Here is a 19,287-nt window from a genome sequence, read left to right as displayed (position 1 = left end):
ATCTCCCCCACTGAAGTGGGGCCATGGGGACAAGGTTGGGTGATGAGGACGTGCCTGAAGCTGCACCCACCTTCATGTTCCTCCCCCTTGCTCCCAGCAGGTATCCGAGTCCCCTGCTGGGACAGAGGAGCCCAGGCGTGCACGGGGAGCTGGTGGGGGCCACGTGGCCTGCGTGGGGAAGGAAGCCATCAGTGTCACCCTCCACAGTGCCACCAACCTGCCAAGCACACAAGAGGGCCGGGTGCCATGGCCATACGTCATCGTGTGAGTACCCAGTGTCTGCCAAGGGGGCAGGGGACACAGGGACACAGCTTAAGAGTTGTCACCCTGTCATGAGCCCCAGGGAGAGAGAAAACCTCATGGGGGGGGTGACAGGCACAGGAGTCAGCACCGTGGGCTGCCGGGAGCTGGGAGAGAAGGTGGGAGTACTGGTTGAACTGGGAAGGTGTGGGGCGAGGAGCTGGGGCTCGCTGGGAGGTGGGGAAGAAAGCTTGTCTAATATTGAAAGTGTAAAACGATGTAGTAGAATCCGGAGAGTAATGCTGCCTGGGCTTGGGGATGGGACGGCAATGAATAAAAGAGGGGGGTGATAAATAAAACAGGATGCTCGGGGAAGCAGAACTTGGCTCCTCCTGCATTATGGATGCGCCGGGGGACTCAATTAGCCGGGCGGGCTTTGGGCTGGGTTAGGAGGGAAGCGGCTCGGCTCGGCGCTGCTGCTGCCATCCCAAAGAGTTCTTCCAGGCTGGCTTTGGCACTGCTTCCCTGGAAAAGGGGGCGGGAAGCGGCTGCCGGTGGCTTCGGATCATCGTCCATCTCCCCGGGGATGCGGTTGGGTCTCTGCGCGGGGCATTTCCCCGGGGCGGTACCGGGCGGATCGGCACCCGAGCGAGTTCATTGGTACCCGGGGACAGGGAAGCACGGCCGGGGTTCATCCATTGGGAAAAATCAGCATCCGGGGCTGGGAAACATCCCTGCAAGCCTAGAAAGCAAACTGTTGCTTGCTGAGTGTGCAGAACCCCCCTCTGGGTGGGGAAGGGGGTCCCCAAGGCTGCCCAGCATCACCTCCCTTGGCCATCCCAAAGCCTCCCTGGGCAGGAGGGACGAGGATGGTCTTCAGCATCAGCTTTTTGGCAGCCAGGCCTGGCTGGCACCTTCCAGAGCCAGCTGGCACCTAGTCTGGCAGCTCCCACTCTGCCCCACTCCATCACCCTCTTTCCCACCCCCCCATCGCCAGGACCCCGTTTGTTCCCAGCCCCACCAGCCCGAGGAACTCCACGGCAGGAGTTGTCTCTATTTCCATAAACCAATTACACTCAGATAATCTCAGGAGATTGAAACATCGATATCCTAAATGATAGCACGAGGGTGGCGTGTGATTGTTGCATCTCCCTTTACATTCTGGGGCCGCTCCATCACCACGTTGCCATGGTAACGGTGGAGTGATGGAGGGAAGGGGTGGTATTAGGGATGCAGGACACATGAGAAGCCTTTTAGTAACCATAGTGAGGGAGCCAAGGCAGAAAGGAATCAGTTATTGTTTTGCAGAGTGCTTGCTTTTGAAGGAGAGTAGCATGGTGCAGTTCAGAGGTGGGTTTCAGCAGAGAGGATGTGGTGGGTGGGCAGGCTGGTGGGGAGCTGGTGGCAGCCTGTGTCCCCTCCCTCCCTCCCCTCCCCCTGAAGGGGTTGGTTACCACCAGCAGAGCCAGCCTGAACCCAAACTGCTGGCACCTACAGCATCACCCCCCAAAATCAGGTGTGGGGTGGGAGAAGGGGAAGCAACATCACCCCTGCCAGACCTGGAGGGCTGGGATCCACCTCCCACCACGCTCTGGAGTGTTGTGCATCACTTCCAGCTCTTGATGCACAGGATCCGGGAGGGAACAGCTTGGAAGAGGGAATCTGAAAGCCCTTGAGAGGCAGGAGAGGCCACATGAACCCAATGGGCTTGGGCTCATCCCCGCTCCAGAGGGGATGGATGGGCATCCCCCAGGCCTCCATTCTGGGGACCTGGCTCTGCTCCTCATCCTCTGGACACTGAACAAATCCACCTTCCTGATTCCAGGGGTGCTGTTCCCTCCCTCCTGCTCAAGGATAAATGTTTTCTGGCCTGGCTTGGTGCAGGACTGACTGACCTTGGCAAGCCAGAGCCAGATGTGTTTGCAATTAATGGCACAAAGCACCCAGCTCCTGGTGGCCTCTCCTCCCTGCGTAGAGTGAAGGGGCCTCCTGCTTCTTCCTTTCTGTTCCTCGGCCCTGAGAGAAGAAACTCAAGGTTGCTGCTGTTGTCTGCTCCCAGCCTGGGGGATGGGGGATCCTTTTTCCCCCGCTACCCACACAGGGGACCCGACTGTGGGGCCAATAGAAGCTCCACCTCTATGGGGTTGGGATGTTTCCACAAGGAAAACACAGCAGTGATGTGCCCCCAAATAAACCAGGGGCTTCACTGGTAACCCCAAAGCCAGGGGGTGTTGGAAGCAGGAGCCAGAGGGGTCTCTGGGGGTCCCTTCCTTGCCCCAGAGCCCCAGCATGTAAGGATCAGGAGCAAAAGAAAAAATGGGTTTCTCAAAGGAAAGGGGCAATGGTAAGAATTCTTTTCTCACTCTCAATTTTTCACCAGCAATATTCACCCAAACTGCACCTGAGCTCCCCTCTGCCATAGCACCAAGCACCCTGGGGCAACACCCTGCAGTCACAGTGTAGGGGTCACCCTGGATTTGGGTCCTGCCACCCATGAGCATGTCCCACTGGGTGTGTTTTCCCTGGGAACACTGTGTCTGCCTCAGCACTCAGCAATAGCTCAGCCTGGAGAGATAACAACTTTTACCTGGAATTAACCTCTAAGTGCATAAATAGAGATGTCCAAGGGCTGGGTGCAGCCCTGCTGAGCCCTTTGCTTGGCACCCAGGTGCCACATGCAGCTGGGTGCCTGCGTGATGATGTCTCCAGGCACCACGACCTGGGTGTTGGTGTGTAACAACTCCCTGGGTTGTTCATCTCGGGTTTTTAGCTGTGTCTTTCCTTGCCGGGGTGCTTGGTGGGCTCAGAGCAAAGGGGGGGCAGTGATGGATCCCATGGGCAGCTCCTGCCCCTCCAGCAGCTCTGGAGCTGGCTTGGGTGAGAAGGAGCCATCCAACCACCCAACCTCTCCAGCATGCCTGCCACCCCCACCCCAGCCAGCTGATTCCCTGTGTGTGGTACTGTTGAGTGGCTGATTTTTTTCTTTTTTTCCTTCCCCTCCCCACTTCACAGCTCTGTTTGAATGCTCTCTCATCCATCCTTAGGCAAGTCTCTAATGAAGGGGGCCCAGAGCAACCAGTTCTCACCCTCCTCCTCCTCCTTCCACCACCCTCCCCAGCCCAAGTCTGGCTTCATTCGGACTCCAGGCACGTTGCTGGTAGAAGAATCCCCCACAGAGCTCATTACTGGAGAGCTGATTTTCTTCCAACCCCTCCAGAATGGGGCCAGCCCCATGCTAATTCCCACCTGCCAGAGCCAGTCAGCTTGGCTCCATCCCCCTGGGATGCAGGTGGGATTCTGAGGTGGGGAAGGAGACGGGTGGTGGAATAAGGGAGGGCATGGACATGGAGTAGTTGAGGCTCCACTCAACCAGGCTCCCCAGCAATGAGATGGAAATCTTGTGAGCAGGGACCAGCCTCCCAGCTGGCTCTAGGATGGTCCCTGGGTTGGTTCCACCACTCCTTGGAGCTCAGGCTGCAGTTGGGAGAACCCTTAGCACCTCCTTTCCCCCAGGGATGAGGTCTCCCAAGGAGTGGCAATGTGCCACCATCTGCTCTCCATCCCCATGGTGCTCCAGTAACCTCTTCCCTAAGAGCCATGTTGGCTCTCCTCCAGCAAGAGCTTTCCTGGAGGAGCCAGCATGGGACAATTTATCATCCTAATATCCCGAACAACCTCTTGGCAGGGCTGGGGCATCAGTGTCCCATGGTCTGGTGCCATGTCACCTTTCCCCCTCGCTGTATGGTCAGGGATGCAGAGGGCTTGAGGTCACCATGGCATCAGGTGAGGGGATTCTGCCACAGCCCTGGGACTCCCAGGATAACACCAAATATCTCCCTGAGCAGTGGAGACCCCCTAAAAGATCCACCAGCCCCCTTCGTGAGTAGGGGGGTGCACTACTATCGTTACCCAAACCCCTGATTAGTTGATGCTCAATTGATAAAAGTGAGAGGAACAACCCCCCAAAAAGCCCTGGTGGGGCTGAAGAAGGTCAGATCAAGACTCACCCATGGCTGTAGCCACTAACACCATCCTAATTATTGCTTGGCCTTGTTATGCCAGGGGCTTAATGATTGGGGGTCATTAACATTCCATCTTCTCTCTCCCTCCCCATCCCTCCATCGATACAGAAGGATAATTAGCCTCTGGGGTCTGGAACTGCCTTTGGGATAAAAAGTGCTGCAAACCAGCACGGGGGCTGGGTAGGATGGGGTATAAACACCCCTAGACTCCCCTGTGCAGCTGCCTTGGTGCAGGGGCAAAGCTTGGCTAAGGGTGGGCTGAGCACTGTTACCTGCACTGAGTGCTCCAGTCCTCATCCTTCTCTCAGGCCCGGCTCCCTCTCCTCCTCCAGTAACCGGGCTGCTTTGCCTCCCATTTTCTCCCAGTAGGACCAGTGGAGGGGATGAGCAGAAGCCAGAGAAGACACGTCCATCCTCAGAACCCACCCACACCCCCAGCTGGGAGGAGGAGGTGACACTGGAAATGGATGCTGAAGATGCCAGCTGGGCAGGTGGGACCATGAAGGTGGTGGGGACTGGGACAGGAGTTCAAAGGGTTAATTTTGGGAGAAATGACGGGAGAGGCAACAGGATCACCTCCTCCCACCATCCCCTGGATGTGCTGAGGTGTTCCTCTCCCACAGGTTGAGAACAGAGCTGTTGTTTCCAGGTGCAGCTCACCCCTTTTCTTGACCAGAAATCCAGGTTTCCATCCTCTTCTTGCCCAGAAATTTCCATTGCTGGGGATCACCCAGCATGAGCAATGGCTACCAGAAAAACCACTGGTCTCTCACTCAACCCCAGAACATTTTATCTGGTGTTTTATTCCCCTGGGGGGGGGCTTGGAGAAAAAAAACAACCTGGCCACACAAAGCCAACATTTGCAGGAAAGACCAGAAGAGACACAGTCCCTGCATTTCCCTGCTCCATCATTGTCCTTTTGGGGCCACCCCAAGCTGTGGCATGGCCAGGATGGCCAAGCAGGAGTTAAGGCAGGTTCCTCAGCACAGGGGCTGGGGGAAGGGAAGGCCAAGTCTTGAAAGCAGCATAAAGAGAGGGCGGTTTCCCCTTCCATCACCTCCTTTCTTTGATAAAAGGCTTCTGCTCCAGCTTGTCAGCTAAATTGCAGCTTTCCTGGAAGTTGAGGCAAGTGCTGGGGGTGCCAGAGCCTGTGGGGGTGATGCTGCCATGAGCCAGGGGGGGACTGGGTCCCCTGAGGTGATGTGGGGCCAAGGGGCTACAAATAACCCCTAGGCTGAGCCCGGGGCAGGAAAAGCTCAGGATCCTCAGGGGATCAGGATCCTCAGGATCAGCTAAATTGCAGCTTTGCTGGAAGTTGAGGCAAGTGCTGGGGGTGCCAGAGCCTGCAGGGGTGATGCTGACAGGGGACGGGGGGGGGGGGGGGGGCAGGGGAGGGGGGGCCAACAGGGTCCCCCGAGGTGATGTGGGGCCAAGTGGCTGCAAACCATCCCTGGGCTGAGCCCGGGGCAGGAAAAGCTCAGGATCCTCAGGGGATCAGGATCCTCAGGATCAGCAGGGTAGGATAGAGCCAGGGAGGAGGATTAGGTGGATCAGGGGAAAATCCCAGCTCTGCTGACTTTGTTTCCTCAGAGAAAGTGCTCTGGATGGCTCCCTGGGATGCAGGGCTGTACATCAACCCAGAAGGGTTCCGTCCTGCCCACCCCACCACCACCTCCCAGGGGAAAGGGCTGTTGGAAACAAGTTGATGTCCCTGTTGCCTGTCCCTCCCTCACCCCAAACCTCTCCCCATTTCTTCCCCTTGCCCACCCCTGAGCCTGCTCATCCTGATGGCCAACTCTCTCCCTTTCAGCCCTGACTCTCACCATAGCAGACAAAGCCACCAAAGAGGCATTGGGGACCTTCCAGCTGCCCGTGAGGCACCTCCAGCCCTTCCAGCCCCACCACTGCAGGCTGGTGCTGGTAGGTACTGCTCCTGCCTCTCTATCCCTCTGCTTATTCCAGCTTATAACTCGGATTTCTGTGAGTGTCTCTCCCCCCTGGAGCTGGAGCTGGGGGCAAAGGGAGCCTTGTGTAATGGCATAATCCTGGTGGGAATCCTGAATTTGGCAAATGGGAGAAGGTACTGAAAGAGGCTTGTGAGCAAGGAGCTGGCCGGGCTTCCCCTCAAGGTGGGAACAAGGCAGGCGTTGTGCTGGGATTTTTTCCATCTCTGGTGGGAAAAGGTGGAGGAAAAGGGAGGAGATTTCAGGCTGGGAAGTATTTTGGCCCTGGGAAGGAGATTCAAAAGCAGGCCATGTCCTGGAGTGGCCGTAGGTCAGAGGGTTCATTAAGCAGCCCGTTAATTAATGCAGTCAGGTACCCAGTCATGGAAAGAAGATTCTTCCCAAGCCCCTTGCTGGGGGTTGCTCTGTGCCAACACATTAATAGTCCCAGGGACTTGGCTGCTAGCGCCCTGCACAGCTGAGACCTGGGAAACTCAATACTTCCCCCAGAACAGCCTCCCTTTGGCTCTGACTGGCAGAGTTTCCCCTGCTCTGCACAGGGATTGGAAAGGATGAAATATTTAAATGCAGAAGGATTTATTATATTGATCTGTTCCGGGAAAGCTTCAGGGGACACTGAGTTTTAATTATCACTTGGTGCTTTATTGCCAATGATGGGCTGTCTGCACACCCAGCACCAGCATTTGGTGGCCTTCACCCTTCCTCCCTCCACGGTTCCCTCCCCCCCTGCAAGCAGCCGAGGCCACGGGACCCTGTGGGGACAGTCCTGAATGTCACCATCACCCGCAAAGGGAGCTTCATCCCTCGCTGCCATGGATTCAGCTACGTGGCCTTGGAGGTGAGAGGTGGCCTTGGGGACAGGAGGTGGCAGGGTGAGAGTCATAAGGACCAGACCATCTCATTCTGGGGAGGATGCTGCTGAATGTTTTGTGTTGCCTTGCTCTGACAGCTCTTGATGCTGGGTTTATCCCATCCCCATTTGCTGACCCCTCATCGTGTCCCCCCTCACCTACCAGGTGCTGCTTCAGGGGCTCTCAGCCCCACTGGCCACCCCACCTGGGCCTCTGGTTGCCGTGGCCAGAGTGGTGACCAACACTCAGGAGTACAAGTGAGTGATGGCCACGCTGAAGGGTGACACAGGGTCACGGGTGCTGGGCTTGGGGACAACCCGAGCATCCCTGTTGTCATCATCCCCTCTGCCAGAGATGACTCCCCCTCTTCCCATTCCCCCTCAGGCACCGCATGGGGAGGCATCCTCTGGCCTGGCCTGGCCTCATCCCCAGCACCATCACCTTCCCAGACCCTCCAGCAGGAGCTTTCAGAATCCCCCGAGCTGCCAACGCTGGCTGCCCACAGGTAGGGGAACAAACACCTTCGTGGAGACAGACCCATCCCACCGGGATCCCTGTGCAGGGAAAAGTTGTAGCGATGCTTTGAGCCTCAAAGATCCCCGGGGCTGCAGAAACCCACGGGGGAAGATCCCCCTTTCTGCCTTTATCCTTCATTTTTTCCCCCCTCCCTCTGGCTCTAGTGCCTCCTCTCCAAGGCAGAGACCTTCTGCTCCCCGGGCCTCAAGTGCCACCGGGCAAGCCAGCAAAGATGCACATCTTCAAAAATAGCTGTTGCCATGGAAACATACGCTTTCGGCACGCAGCCTCACGGGCAAGCAGGAGGAGCTCCCCCCTTTTTGTTCCCCAGCCCTGCCAAAAATTAGCAGGGAGGGAAAGGCAGGGGGAGTGGAAGAATATTGGATGATCCCCCCCAAAGCCAGACCTGCTCCATCCCTTTGGCTCCCAAAAGTGCCAGCCCAAACTGTGGCCAGGGCAGGTGCCCAGCTGGCCTGAAATGATGGATCCAGCTGGTCCCCAGCACACCCTGGCAGGGAGCACCCAGGGAACACGTGTTCCTCTGTCTCCATCTCTCCCATCCCTGGGCATGGAATTTTTATCGTCTGGGAGTGTAACACCCTGGATCAACATGGTTGGGGAGCCTATAAATAAAATATTACATAGAGGAGCTCGACCAAATACCAAGTCGCCCACGGGGCGGTGAATTAGCATAAAAATCACCAGTGTGTTCACTCAGCACAATAATTGTTGGTTCATCCCCCCTCTTTCTCCTCCCTTTGCAAGAGAGGGACCCTCTGCTTTGGGGCTGCACCCAGGAGAGGGTTGGGGTGTCTATTAGGGTGGGGGTTGCCCCTCCAGCTTGGAAGGGGGGATGAGGAAAGCGATCCCAGGGTGTTTGCCCCCACCTTGTCTTTCCTACGTGGAGCTGGAGGAGCCCAGGATGGGAGGATGAATGATTAAACCCGGCCATCTGGCTGCCAGCATGCTGCCCCCTCCTCCTCCTCCTCCTCCCCTCCATGCCCATCCTGGCTCTGTGTCCCTGTACACAACAGAGGATGCATGGATGGGGGCTCCTCTGCTCTCTGCTGCCTCAGTTTCCCCCACGTTCTCGTTCCCAGGAAGGATGAACTCTGACCGCTCATCAGTGCCTGGGAGGGAAGGTTAGGGGAAGGCTGGCAGGAGGAGGAGGAGGGAGTTCTGCTGCTCTGGTTCCAGAGGTTAATGGCTTTCCCTGAGTGGGCTCCCAATCACATCCCATAATGCTGCCAGCCCCACGTGTCCTCTCGCCTGTCGGGTCCCATCAGTGTCTGCAGACAATGATGCTTGGGTTCACCTTCAGCAGGGCAGCACCCAAACCCTTCTCACTGAGGGGGTCTCGGGTTCCTGGCTGGTTAACCCTTCCCTGCCTGGAGAGCTGGTCACGAGTCAGCTGAGAGCTGCACAGAGCCGTGGGTGCTCTCATTGGATGCTTCTCTTGGGTGGTCTCCTTGGGTGTTCTTTTTGGGTGCTCTCCCTGAGGCCAGCAGTCCCTTCCTCAGCAAAACGGATGGGTTTGGACACGCTGGTGGCAATGGCAAACCTGTAGGGTTTGGGAATGGTAGGAGGCTGTGCCTCCTACAGAAAGTCACCCCGTGCCACCCCGTGTCTGCCCTCCCAGCACCAAGCTCAAGCCATCCTGGGGTTGGTCCCATCTAAGTTAAATCTCCCTTCAGGGATTTTACCTTGGGGATCTTCCAGCTTAATCCCCTTATCCGGAGCTTCTTGCTCTGTTCTGGGCTCTGCAGCCTCCAGCCAGCCAGCCCTGAAGGCCAGGGAATGGCCCCAACCCTTGGGACCCAGGAGAGATGCCGGGAGCTTGGCCACCTCCACCTCTGCTTGTGCCAACAAGGCTGCCTTTGAACCAGCCCCCAGGAAACGAGCAAAGGAGGATGAAGGGCTCCCCTTCCTCCTTCTCCTCCCCAACCCCTCTGTTGGGTTCCTCCAGGTGGCCCTTGGCAGAGGCAGTTGCTGTGCCAAGGTGTCTGCCCAAATCAGCTCAGTGGCTCTGACACCCTGGCATGGAGCATTCATCTGTCCCACCTAGCTGTGGGGAGACAGCCTGGCCCCAGCATCCCCCATTCCCTCCCCCCAGATCCCTACATGGAGCACGTTGGAAGTCAGGAGCGTCACATCCCATCCCTGGCCCAATGAGAGGAGCCACATGGGCTCAGGACCTCCAACAATTGGGGTCAAATTAACAATATGCTCCCGGGTTTCTCCCCCGCTGTGCCTCAAACTGCAACATCTTGCAGCTCCTTGCTCAGGTTGATGCCAAGAAAAGTAACTGGAGGTGGATTTTGGTGGAGTTTAGGAGATTTTTCTCCCCAAATTTAGACGTTCCAAGGCTGATGAAGCAGCCCCGTGGGCTGGGATGAAGGCAGTGAGCACTGGGAAAAGAAGAAGAGTGGCTGGAGGGTGCTGAGCTGGAGCTGGGTGCTTGGAGCTGCTCTGCTCTGTGCAGCTTTTCCCCAAGGACTCACCAGCACAGACTGTGCTCCCTGCAGTCCATGCAAGCTGTATCCCACCTAAAAATCCCAGCTGATGCTGGGGAGCCCCTGGCAAGTTCCCAGCTGAGAGATCCAGCCCAGTGCTGAGCCAGCGCTGCCTGGTGCAGCCCGGCAGGGAGGTCTCTGGAGCATCCCAGTTTTCCAGAACATCCCAACCCCTCACTCACCCCAGTAACAGCCTCAGGGCTGGGTAATGCACCAGTGGGGCTCCCGGAGGTGCCTGGTGTCCATTAGCATCCCCAAAGGGGTGCAGGGGGAGAATCCTCCTCCCTCCACCACCGCTGAGCAGAAATGTGCTGATGCAGAAAAGCCACGGAGCATCTGGTCCCACTGGGCCAAGCTGGGCAAGGAACAGGCTGGAAAAGGAGCTGCTGTCAAGAATTCCTGGGAGCTGGGCAGGCGGTGTGCAGGCTGAGCTTTGGAGAGCTGCTGGGGCTTTCTGGAGGCAAAGGGAGGGGAAGAGAGGAACCGATGCCATTCCCAATGACAGCTCACACCTCTGGGGATAAACGTGTTGAATATCTGTCAGGCAAGCCAGAGCTGGCACCTCGGGATGGGTTTTAGGGTGATAGATGGCCTGCCAAAGCCTGCCAAAGCCTGCACAGGGGGGGGTACCCACCCTGGAAGGCAGCACAGCTCATCTGCCCAGCACTTCCCAACAGGTTTTGAAGCATGGGGTGGTTCATCTGTGGGTTATGTTCCTCTTCTGACTCCCAGAAGGGGAAGGTGCTGACAGGGATGAGGTGGAGAGGAGCAGCCAAGCTCAAAGACCCCAGTGAAAACCAGTTCAAGTAACTGGGATATGGGGGATGCAGCCGTATGGGTTGAGCTTTTCTTTACTCCCACCTTTCCTCTCCCTCTCCCTTCTTTGTCTTGAGAGAAAGAAGGTATCTGAAGGATAATTTTCTTGTCTCCTAAGATTTCCCGACCAGCTGGGCCCCCAGAGCAGCCAAACTGGAACACTTCCTTCCTCTTCCAAGGCCAAGACTTGGCCACCATCTTCTCCCAGGACACTGCCCTGCTGATCGAGTATTATCCAGCCAAAGCCCGTGAGTCCAGGGACCCCATGAAGGGTGCTCTCCCTCACCCCCCCGTTTGTCTGGGAACAGGTCCTGGGCTGCTGTGTCCCCAGCCTCTTGTCCCTTTCCCAGTGTGGGATGTCCCAGGCTCCCTCATTCCCACGGGATACTCAGTGCTGCCCCTCACCAGCCGCACTTACCGGGAGCTGGCAACACGGAGCGGTGGGATACGGGTGGATGACCTGGCTGTGCAGGTGAGACAGGGGCTGTGGGGGACACAGGGGACACTGACACCCTCCTGGCACCTACAGGGGGTGATGCCTATAGCAGATGATCCATATAGAAGGTGGTTCCTATAGTTGCTGGGATCTCCACCTGTGCGAAGCTCCTGAGCATCCCTCAGGAAGCCAGGGTCCCTGTTCCATACCAGCTCTGGGTCCCTTTGTGGCATCTGGGTGACGCCAAAGCCCCCCAGGAGCCCTGGAGGAAAGCCCAGGACCAGTGCAGGATGTGATCTTTCCTCTGCCTCTCCAGGGCACCCACCTGAAAACAACATCTGGGGCCACGCCAACCGTGGGGCTCTGCCTGCAGCTCCTTCCATCAGAGGTGAGAGACTGGGGAAGGTGACACCTGAGGACACGAGGGATGGGGACAAGGCAGGAGATGGCTCTCTGGGGCTGCCACCCTCTCTCCAGAGCTCTCAGGCAGGGACCAGCTGGGCTGGATCCAGATTTTAGCCCTTGTGCCTGCTGCCAAGGCTCTGGAGCACAGCGTAATTCCCATCCTCCTGTATCCATCGCTTTCCCAGGGCTTTCACACGTGCTCCTATCCCCAGGGAAATCCCAGCTGGAGCAGGGGGTTTAGAACAGGCTGTTTGGTGTCTCCATGCAGAGAAGAGCCAGGCTGGTTAACCACGGTGACAAATGTCCAGCTGTCTTCATCCTTCAGTATTCATGGTCCTTGGGGATGTCACAGCAAGGAAGGAACTGGGCTGGAACCCCGCTAGCCCCTGGCTCTGGGATTGCTCAGGATGCAGCCACGAGCTGGATTGATCAAATTACTGTGACCTCTGCTTCTATCTGCAAAAAAACCACAAACCCAACCCTCTCCATAAAGTGAATTTGGGAGAGGTCTGGATGCTGAGCTGGCAACTGCATCCCCCCCACCCCCCCCTGGTGGATGCCGGGACCGGCTGGTGAGGGGCTTTGGAGTGATTGCCCAGGGGGGTCAGCAAAAAGGGGTCTGCGTGTGATGAATTATTCACATGGGTGTCACTAAGTGCAGAATTAATCCTTTTGCTTCCAGCTGGCTGCTGCACTAAATTATCACTCGCAGTCATGCGGGAAAATGCTGTGGAATTCATTTAGCTGATTATTGTTTTGATCTGGGAGCTGTGATTTTTTTTACTTTTTTTTTTTTTTCCTCCTCTTCCCCAGCCTCTCCCTTTCCCCCCCTCCAGCCTTGCCTGCCTTAATATATGTAGGAGCTGGGAGTGGAAAAAGAAAAAAAAAGCAGGAGAGCCAGAGCCAGCCTTGGGCTCCATGTCTGGTTAATTCATCTGGCAGCAGCCAGACCCAGAGCTATGCAAACCAATGAGTGAGCTGCTGCTGGGCAGGTTTGGCTCCTCCTGGCTTTGCCCAGGCCCTTTTTTCTTACCTGGAGGTCAGGATTTTCTGAGGAAGATTCTTCCTGTTATGCCCAGAACCCCAAAAAGATAAAGCAGGGGTGTCCTCTCCAGCTTTGTGCAGCCCCAGCCTCCCAGAGGTGCCCAAAGGTTGGATTTTCAAGTCCTCAGCACATGGATTAGTGCTGAGCTCAGCTGTGGCACAGCAAGAAGGGGCCAAATGGGGACCAAGAGGCAAAGACAGTCAAGACAGGACCTGTACTGACCCAGCAAGGCAGGCTTCATACCAGGGTTGTCCCTGGGCTGCAAGGAGCCCCAGCACCCCCACCCACCCCTGGGCATCCCTGCCTGTTCTGGATATATATATACATATATATATTATTTTTTTTTTAAATGTAGAGAGCTGGGAATGCATAAACTAACTTGCTTGGGCTTTTTATAACAAACAGCAGCTAAATAAAGCCTGGGCCACCTGTACTCCCTGGTGCACTTTGAGCTAGGTGTAAATCCCAGCTGCTCTCTGGCCTCTGAGGGGATTTCTCTGACTTCTACCAGGGGTCTGGCTGCTCCAAAGCTTGGCTTTGGCTGGTCACATCGACTTTTCATGCCAGGAAAATGAGCTCAGTGCCAGAGTTTTCTAGGGATAAGGGGCTCTCCATAAATAAGACTCATCCCCCCAGTAGCTCAGTGGGGGTCTCAAAACCTGTAACTGCCAGAGGGAAAGGGTTTGGACCAGCTGCTTTAAGAAAAGCCAAGAGTTTTGGCACCAGGGATGAGCCAAAGGTTGTCCCTGGGCTGCAAGGAGCCCCAGCACCCCCACTCATCCCTGTGCATCCCTGCCTCTTCTGGATATATATATATATATATTTTAATGTAGAGAGCTGGGAATGCATAACCTAACCTGACTGGGCTTTTTATAACAAACAGCAGCTAAATAAAGCCTGGGCCACCATCCCTATAGGGATAAGAGGCTCTCCATAAATAAGACTCATCCCCCCAGTAGCTTGGCGGGGGTCTCAAAACCTGGAACTGCCAGAGGGAAAGGGTTTGGACCAGCTGCTTTAAGAAAAGCCAAGAGTTTTGGCATCAGGGATGAGCAAAGGGGAGTCGTGTTATCCCAGAGGAAGATCCAAAAGGGCAGCACTGGGTTGCAGCCCCCTGGTAAAGGCACCCAGACCCCTGGCACCCCCCGCTGCCTTCATTCCCCTGCGCTCTCGCCTTGGAGCCCACAAGAGAACAAAAAGCCTTTGATCGTTTCAGGGAGACAAAGAAATCAAAGTCTTCAGCAAAACGCTGCAAATTATCGGCTGTCTCTGGAAAAGTGCTGCGGGAAAACCTGCTGCCTCCTCCGCCCACCTCCGGAGGGGCTGGGAGCTCAGGATAGATCCAGCTATTCCTTCCTTTTCTTTATTTCCACCCCAAATTTAGCGTCTTGCTCAGGAAAAGGGGAGTTTGATAATAGCCAGAGGTCAATCCATGAGCGGCGGGATGTGCTGAGCCCCATCCAAGGGCTGGAGAGCGCAGCCCGGAGGCGTATTGATTCCTAAGGGATTTGTTCATCTTCCCCCCTTTAAGAACCTTTTTAGGCTTCGTTTTGGCACGCCCTTCCCTTGCTCAGCCCTTGGGACATTCTGAGGTCATTTCAAGGCTCTGTTGCCCACTTTCCTGAGCGCCCTGGGTCATGTCACCTGAGGTGGGAACCGGGGAAGCTCTGGCACACGGTGCCAGCCTGTGGGGGAAAAAAAAAAAAAGAAAGAAAAAAAAAAAAAAAAAAAAGGGAAAAAGAAAAAAAAGGAAAAAAGAAAAAAGAAAACAGAGAAGAAGAAAAAAGAGAAGAAAAAAGAAAAAAGGAAAAAAAAAAGAAAAGAAAAAAAAAAAAAAAGAACGAAAAAAAAATCAACAGGCTGGCTCTATCGTTGCTTAAACAGCCCTAATTTATGTAATTGCTGCCATTTAAAGGCAGAAGCAGATCCGTGCCTGGCGTAAATTGTCACAGTGCTGTCGATTGTCACCGTGCCAGCCCGGCAATGAAAGCTGGCAAAAAATGCTGGATTTACACATGGCTGGGGAAGAAGATTGCCATGGTCCTCATTATTTCAGCCTGCCTGGGTGGGGTTGTCCTCCACGAGCATCAAAATTGGGGTTTTACCCCCAGAGGGTTGTTTCGGGGCAGCAGCATCACCCTTCTCTACCGAGTGTCTTCTCTGGGGGAACCATGAACCCACAGCCCAAACTGCTGGCAGCCCAGCTCTTGATGATTGACACTTGTCCATCAAACCCATCTTATCTCCCGGCGGGTTGTGGGAGGCATTTCAGCATCGTTGGGAGCAGAGCCAGCCAGGAACACCACCAAAATAATAGCGAGGGATGTCTTTGTTGAGTTGAATTTGTTGGGTTTCCACCCCCACAATCCCAGGGGATCGTTCAGGGCAGCGCTAATTGAATTAAGAGCACGAACGGCCCCGACGAACAAGAGCTCTCGGGTGGGCAAAGGCGTGGGGCCGGGCTGGCCACGGCTGCGGGGCTGGGGCAGCAGCTGGACGCAGTAATTGCAGGAGAAGCCTAAACTGTTGCATTTTGCATGATGCTGTTCCCCGGGGGAGGGGGAGATGTGGGGGGGGGTGGTCCTCACCCCGCTTTGATGCTGGAGGAGCTCTCGGGCGAGGTCGGGGCCGGCGGCGGAATGAAAGGCGACGGCCCAAGGGAGGCTGATGCTGATGGTGTTAATGAGGCAGGGATGGGGAAGGGCACGGGGACGCCTCCGGACACCTCTTGGAGGCTTCTGGCTGCTCTCATTAGCGGCATTAACGAGGCCGGGCGAGACACGGACACGCGGTGGCATCCCCGAGGGCCATTTCACCGCTGCTGGCACCCACGATCAATTCGGGAAGGGTGCCCAGCTCGGTTGCTCAGCTGGTGAAGAGCAAACAGCATCTAGCAGCGGGTGGAACTGGGGGTGCCGGGGTGCTGTGCCTTGACACGGGGATCCCAGGGATCCCCCCTTCCCTTAGCTCTGCCCCCGAGCTCCCCCGCGGTGGCCTGGGTAGGGTGGGGGTCCCTGCCCGTGACCCTGCCACGGCAGGCAGTGGCCAGGAGAGCGTGGACTCCATCCATTATCCCATTAGCTCCGACTTCCCTCTCTAACCAGATTAGAGGGAGTCTATAAAAGCCAGGCTGGCAGCGGGGGAGCGCGGTGTGCGGAGCCGGGCGCGGGAAATGAGGGGCAGGAAATCACATTACTGCTGCCAGCAGAGTCTAGCAGAGGGTCTGGCACGGCTTTCCGTAGACTGGAGGTGCCCAGCCGAGCAGGCACCAAAGCTGGGAGCAGCTGAAGTGGCTTTGAACATCCCTTTGTATCTGTAGGACCCAGGTACTCACCTCCTGCTCTCCAGGGGCTGGGCACGGACCAGCTCTTGCTGCCAACACAAGCTTCAGTGGGAAGGACTGTCTGACATCTCCTGACCCTGTTGTGTGCTCTCACCCCAGGGATCCCCTCTCTGCCCTTTGCCGAGTGTGGCCAGCTCACCACTTTTCCCCATCATGCAGGTCCTGGTGTCACAGGAGGGACATGGAAGAGGACATGGGAGACATGCAGTGGGGACAGCTCAGTCTGGGGGTCTCCTCATTGCCGGGAGCTGCCCCTCTCACTGCACCCGTCCCTCCTCCTGCAGCCTCTTCCCTCTCCTTCCCCAGAGCCCAGTGATGTCCCTGTCCTGCTGCAGCAGTGATGACCTCCCCAGCCCGTCCCCCCTCGCCGTGCTCCAAGGGGGTGAGGAACTGCAGGCAGCCCCCAGGCACCCCTTTTACCACCAGGTAAGAACCCAGGGTGATGCCACCCCCAGCATCACCCTGCCAGCAGGCACAAAGGCTGCACCCCACCTTCTGATGGTGAAAAACTGGCATCAGTCCCCAGTTTTAACCTCTCTTCCACTGTATGAACTGCTGGGAGGGGTGGATCCTGGTCATACTTGTGTTGTGCCCATGGAGGAACCTTTCCAGCAGTGCCCAAGCCCCTGGTCCCCTGTTTTCCTCTCACCTGGCTGGAAGCTCACCGGAGCTGCCTGAATGCCCCGGTTTGGATCTGATCGCTCAGTCCCAAATCCATTTAGCAATCCCAAATTCTCTCCTATTACCACTGCATTATGCTGGAGACCCCAGGCACCTCCAGCTCACACCTTTCGGCTCTAGGAACAAAAAAAAAAAAAAAAAAAAAAAGGCAGCTGCTCTCCTCCTCCAGCTCTTTGTACTGATAAATGGAGCCCTTGGATGAATTCAAACCCAGCCCTCGCAGTCCTAATATCTTCCTGTACTTTAAGCCATCTGGCTTTAAAAATAACAGGTCGTTAAACCTCAATTCTTATTAAATAGCTGGGAGGGGAGAGGTGGAGAGGTTTTGTGCTGCCCAATAGCCCGATTATTTCCGTACCCAAACCCCACGTTCGACCCAGTTCCTTTCCCTGCAGTTCAGGCTGCAAAGTAGGAAGGAAATTAGCAATAAAATAAAAAAAAACCCAAACCATAAAAATACAGAAAAGCAATTCTTTTTTTCCTCCAGCTGTTTTAATTCCTCCAATCCACTGAGCTTTATTGCTCCCCTTTCTGTAATGCCTGCTTTATGCCCGCCCTAATAGAAACCTGTAATGGGGCAGGTACCAAAGCACAGCTTGAATGCAATGAGACCACAAGATGCCAAATCGGTGGGGCCAGGTGCTCTAGAGCAGCCTCAACACCCTTCAAATCTGTGGAGGATCTGGCCCTGGTATCCCTGCAATCCATCTGCAGCCCTCTTGCTTGTGCTTATGCTCCGAGCATCCTCACACCCAGCTCGCTGCATCCTCTCGGAGCATCCCTGCAGCCATGGAGAGAGGGAGGGTGGGAAGTGGTTTCAAGGATGCTGCCAGCATCCCATTTGAAAGCGTGAGTGGAGCAATGAGAGGATGAAAAAAGGATTGCAGAAGCCCTGGGCACACCCAGCCCTGCCCTTTTGCTGGTTAGAAACACTAGAAAGGGTTGCTGGTCAGATTACTTCCCCCTCCCCAACCTTAGCCAGCCCATTGTTTTTTTGTGGGCTTTTTTCCCCTAAAGCACAAATTATTTTCACTCGGCTTGCATTGCATGGCGGGGGATTTGCTTGGGAAGCCTTGGAAAGCCCATCTCCTGACAGCCCCAGGAATCAGGGCTGACACCCTCCTAATGGAGTGTGTGTGCGGGAGGGAGCCGGGACATGACAGGAGGGGCTGGGAGGGGTTGGCAGGGCTGGGGGGGGAGACACTTGCCTGATCACAGCCCTGTCACTTCTTCCCGCTCCACTCCCGCTGATCAAACCCGGATCCCCATCCCTGCCCTGCGGCTTTGGAGGTCCCGCTCCAGATCTGCTCGTTAATGCCTTCATTAAAAACCAGGGGTGGGGGGCACGACACAAGGAAAACGAAGTGGTGGTGGGGAATGTTACCAGAGATGGGATAACCCTGCCGTGCCCTGGTCCCGCGGAAGCAGAAAACCTTCTGTGGGTTTGTGCTGGGATATGAAACCCCGGGCTTGGGTTCAGCAAGGTTTGGGGCTGGTTCCTGCTGGATGAGCTTCCCCAGCCTGAGGCTGAGGTTTACTCTGAGCTCAACCCGAGCGTATTTTCCTGTGCTGGGATCAGCCCAGGGATGTTTTCTTGTCCTTCTGCCCTCTCCCTGAATGGATTTGCGCCTCTCTTACTAGACGATGAATAATTTACAAGCAGCACTTAACGATTAGAAGGGCGTTTTCTCCAGCCTCTTCAAACATTTGCTGCTTCTTCTTCAAGCCTTTCTTTCCCCTCTCCCATTACCCCTATTCCCCTGACTCACACACGGAATGAGGGGAGGGGGTTTTTACAAACCGAAGGCCTCTGTGGGGCTGGGACAAGTAAATATCTTGGGTTTCCTGCTGGGATTTTGTTCCCAGAACTGCACGTATCCCCGCGGCTCTGCAGGAGCCCAGATGTGCAGCCTGTCCCCCCAAACCCCAGCAGGGGCTGGTAGCACAGGTAGGAGGGGTGGGAGAGATGTTTCTTGCTTGCCAGCAGCATCAGGACCCCTTTAGAAGGGTGCGAGGGGTGAGGGTGCTGCAAGGGGTGAGGGGGATGCAAAAGCAGAGGGAGCTGCGAGGGGAGAGGGGACGCAAAAGGTAACAAATATTGCAACGAGTGAAGATGCTACAAGGGCCAAGGGTGCTGCAAAGCGTGGAGGTGCCGAGGGGGAAAAGAATGGTGCAAGGAGAAGAGGGTGCTGCAGGAGGTGATGATGTTGCACGGGGAGAGGGTGCTGCAAGGACAGAGGATGCTGTGACAGGTGAGGGTGCTGCGAGGGGAGAAGGTGCTGCAGGGGACGAAGGAACCCCCGGGCTGAGGATGCTGGAAGGCCGGGCCAGGGCCGGGAGGCTGCGGTCGGGCTTCCCCCGCACACCCCCCCGCCGCCGCCGGCCCCGTGCGGGGCTCCAGCCCCATCTAGCGTCAGCCCCACATTGCTCCTAAATTTGCTTTGGAAGCTGATCT

At 56.1% G+C, this 19,287-nt stretch overlaps 1 protein-coding gene across 1 annotated transcript in view; it reads left to right on the top strand.

Annotated features, from left to right (window-relative positions):
• CCDC33 (coiled-coil domain containing 33) overlaps positions 1–19,287 on the top strand; it is a 37,507-nt gene that overhangs the window by 10,812 nt on the left and 7,408 nt on the right. Inside the window, exons 4-13 of the mRNA XM_071755274.1 lie at positions 101–264; positions 4,629–4,753; positions 6,073–6,182; positions 6,963–7,064; positions 7,243–7,334; positions 7,462–7,582; positions 11,041–11,170; positions 11,273–11,394; positions 11,675–11,746; positions 16,458–16,577. Of these exons, the coding sequence (XP_071611375.1) occupies positions 101–264; positions 4,629–4,753; positions 6,073–6,182; positions 6,963–7,064; positions 7,243–7,334; positions 7,462–7,582; positions 11,041–11,170; positions 11,273–11,394; positions 11,675–11,746; positions 16,458–16,577 (1,158 nt within the window). The remainder of the gene's footprint in view (positions 1–100; positions 265–4,628; positions 4,754–6,072; positions 6,183–6,962; positions 7,065–7,242; positions 7,335–7,461; positions 7,583–11,040; positions 11,171–11,272; positions 11,395–11,674; positions 11,747–16,457; positions 16,578–19,287) is intronic.

The sequence above is a fragment of the Heliangelus exortis genome, chromosome 11 (assembly GCF_036169615.1).
Source record: "Heliangelus exortis chromosome 11, bHelExo1.hap1, whole genome shotgun sequence".
Classification (NCBI taxonomy): domain Eukaryota; kingdom Metazoa; phylum Chordata; class Aves; order Apodiformes; family Trochilidae; genus Heliangelus; species Heliangelus exortis.
This window is presented reverse-complemented; position numbering and strand designations above follow the sequence as displayed.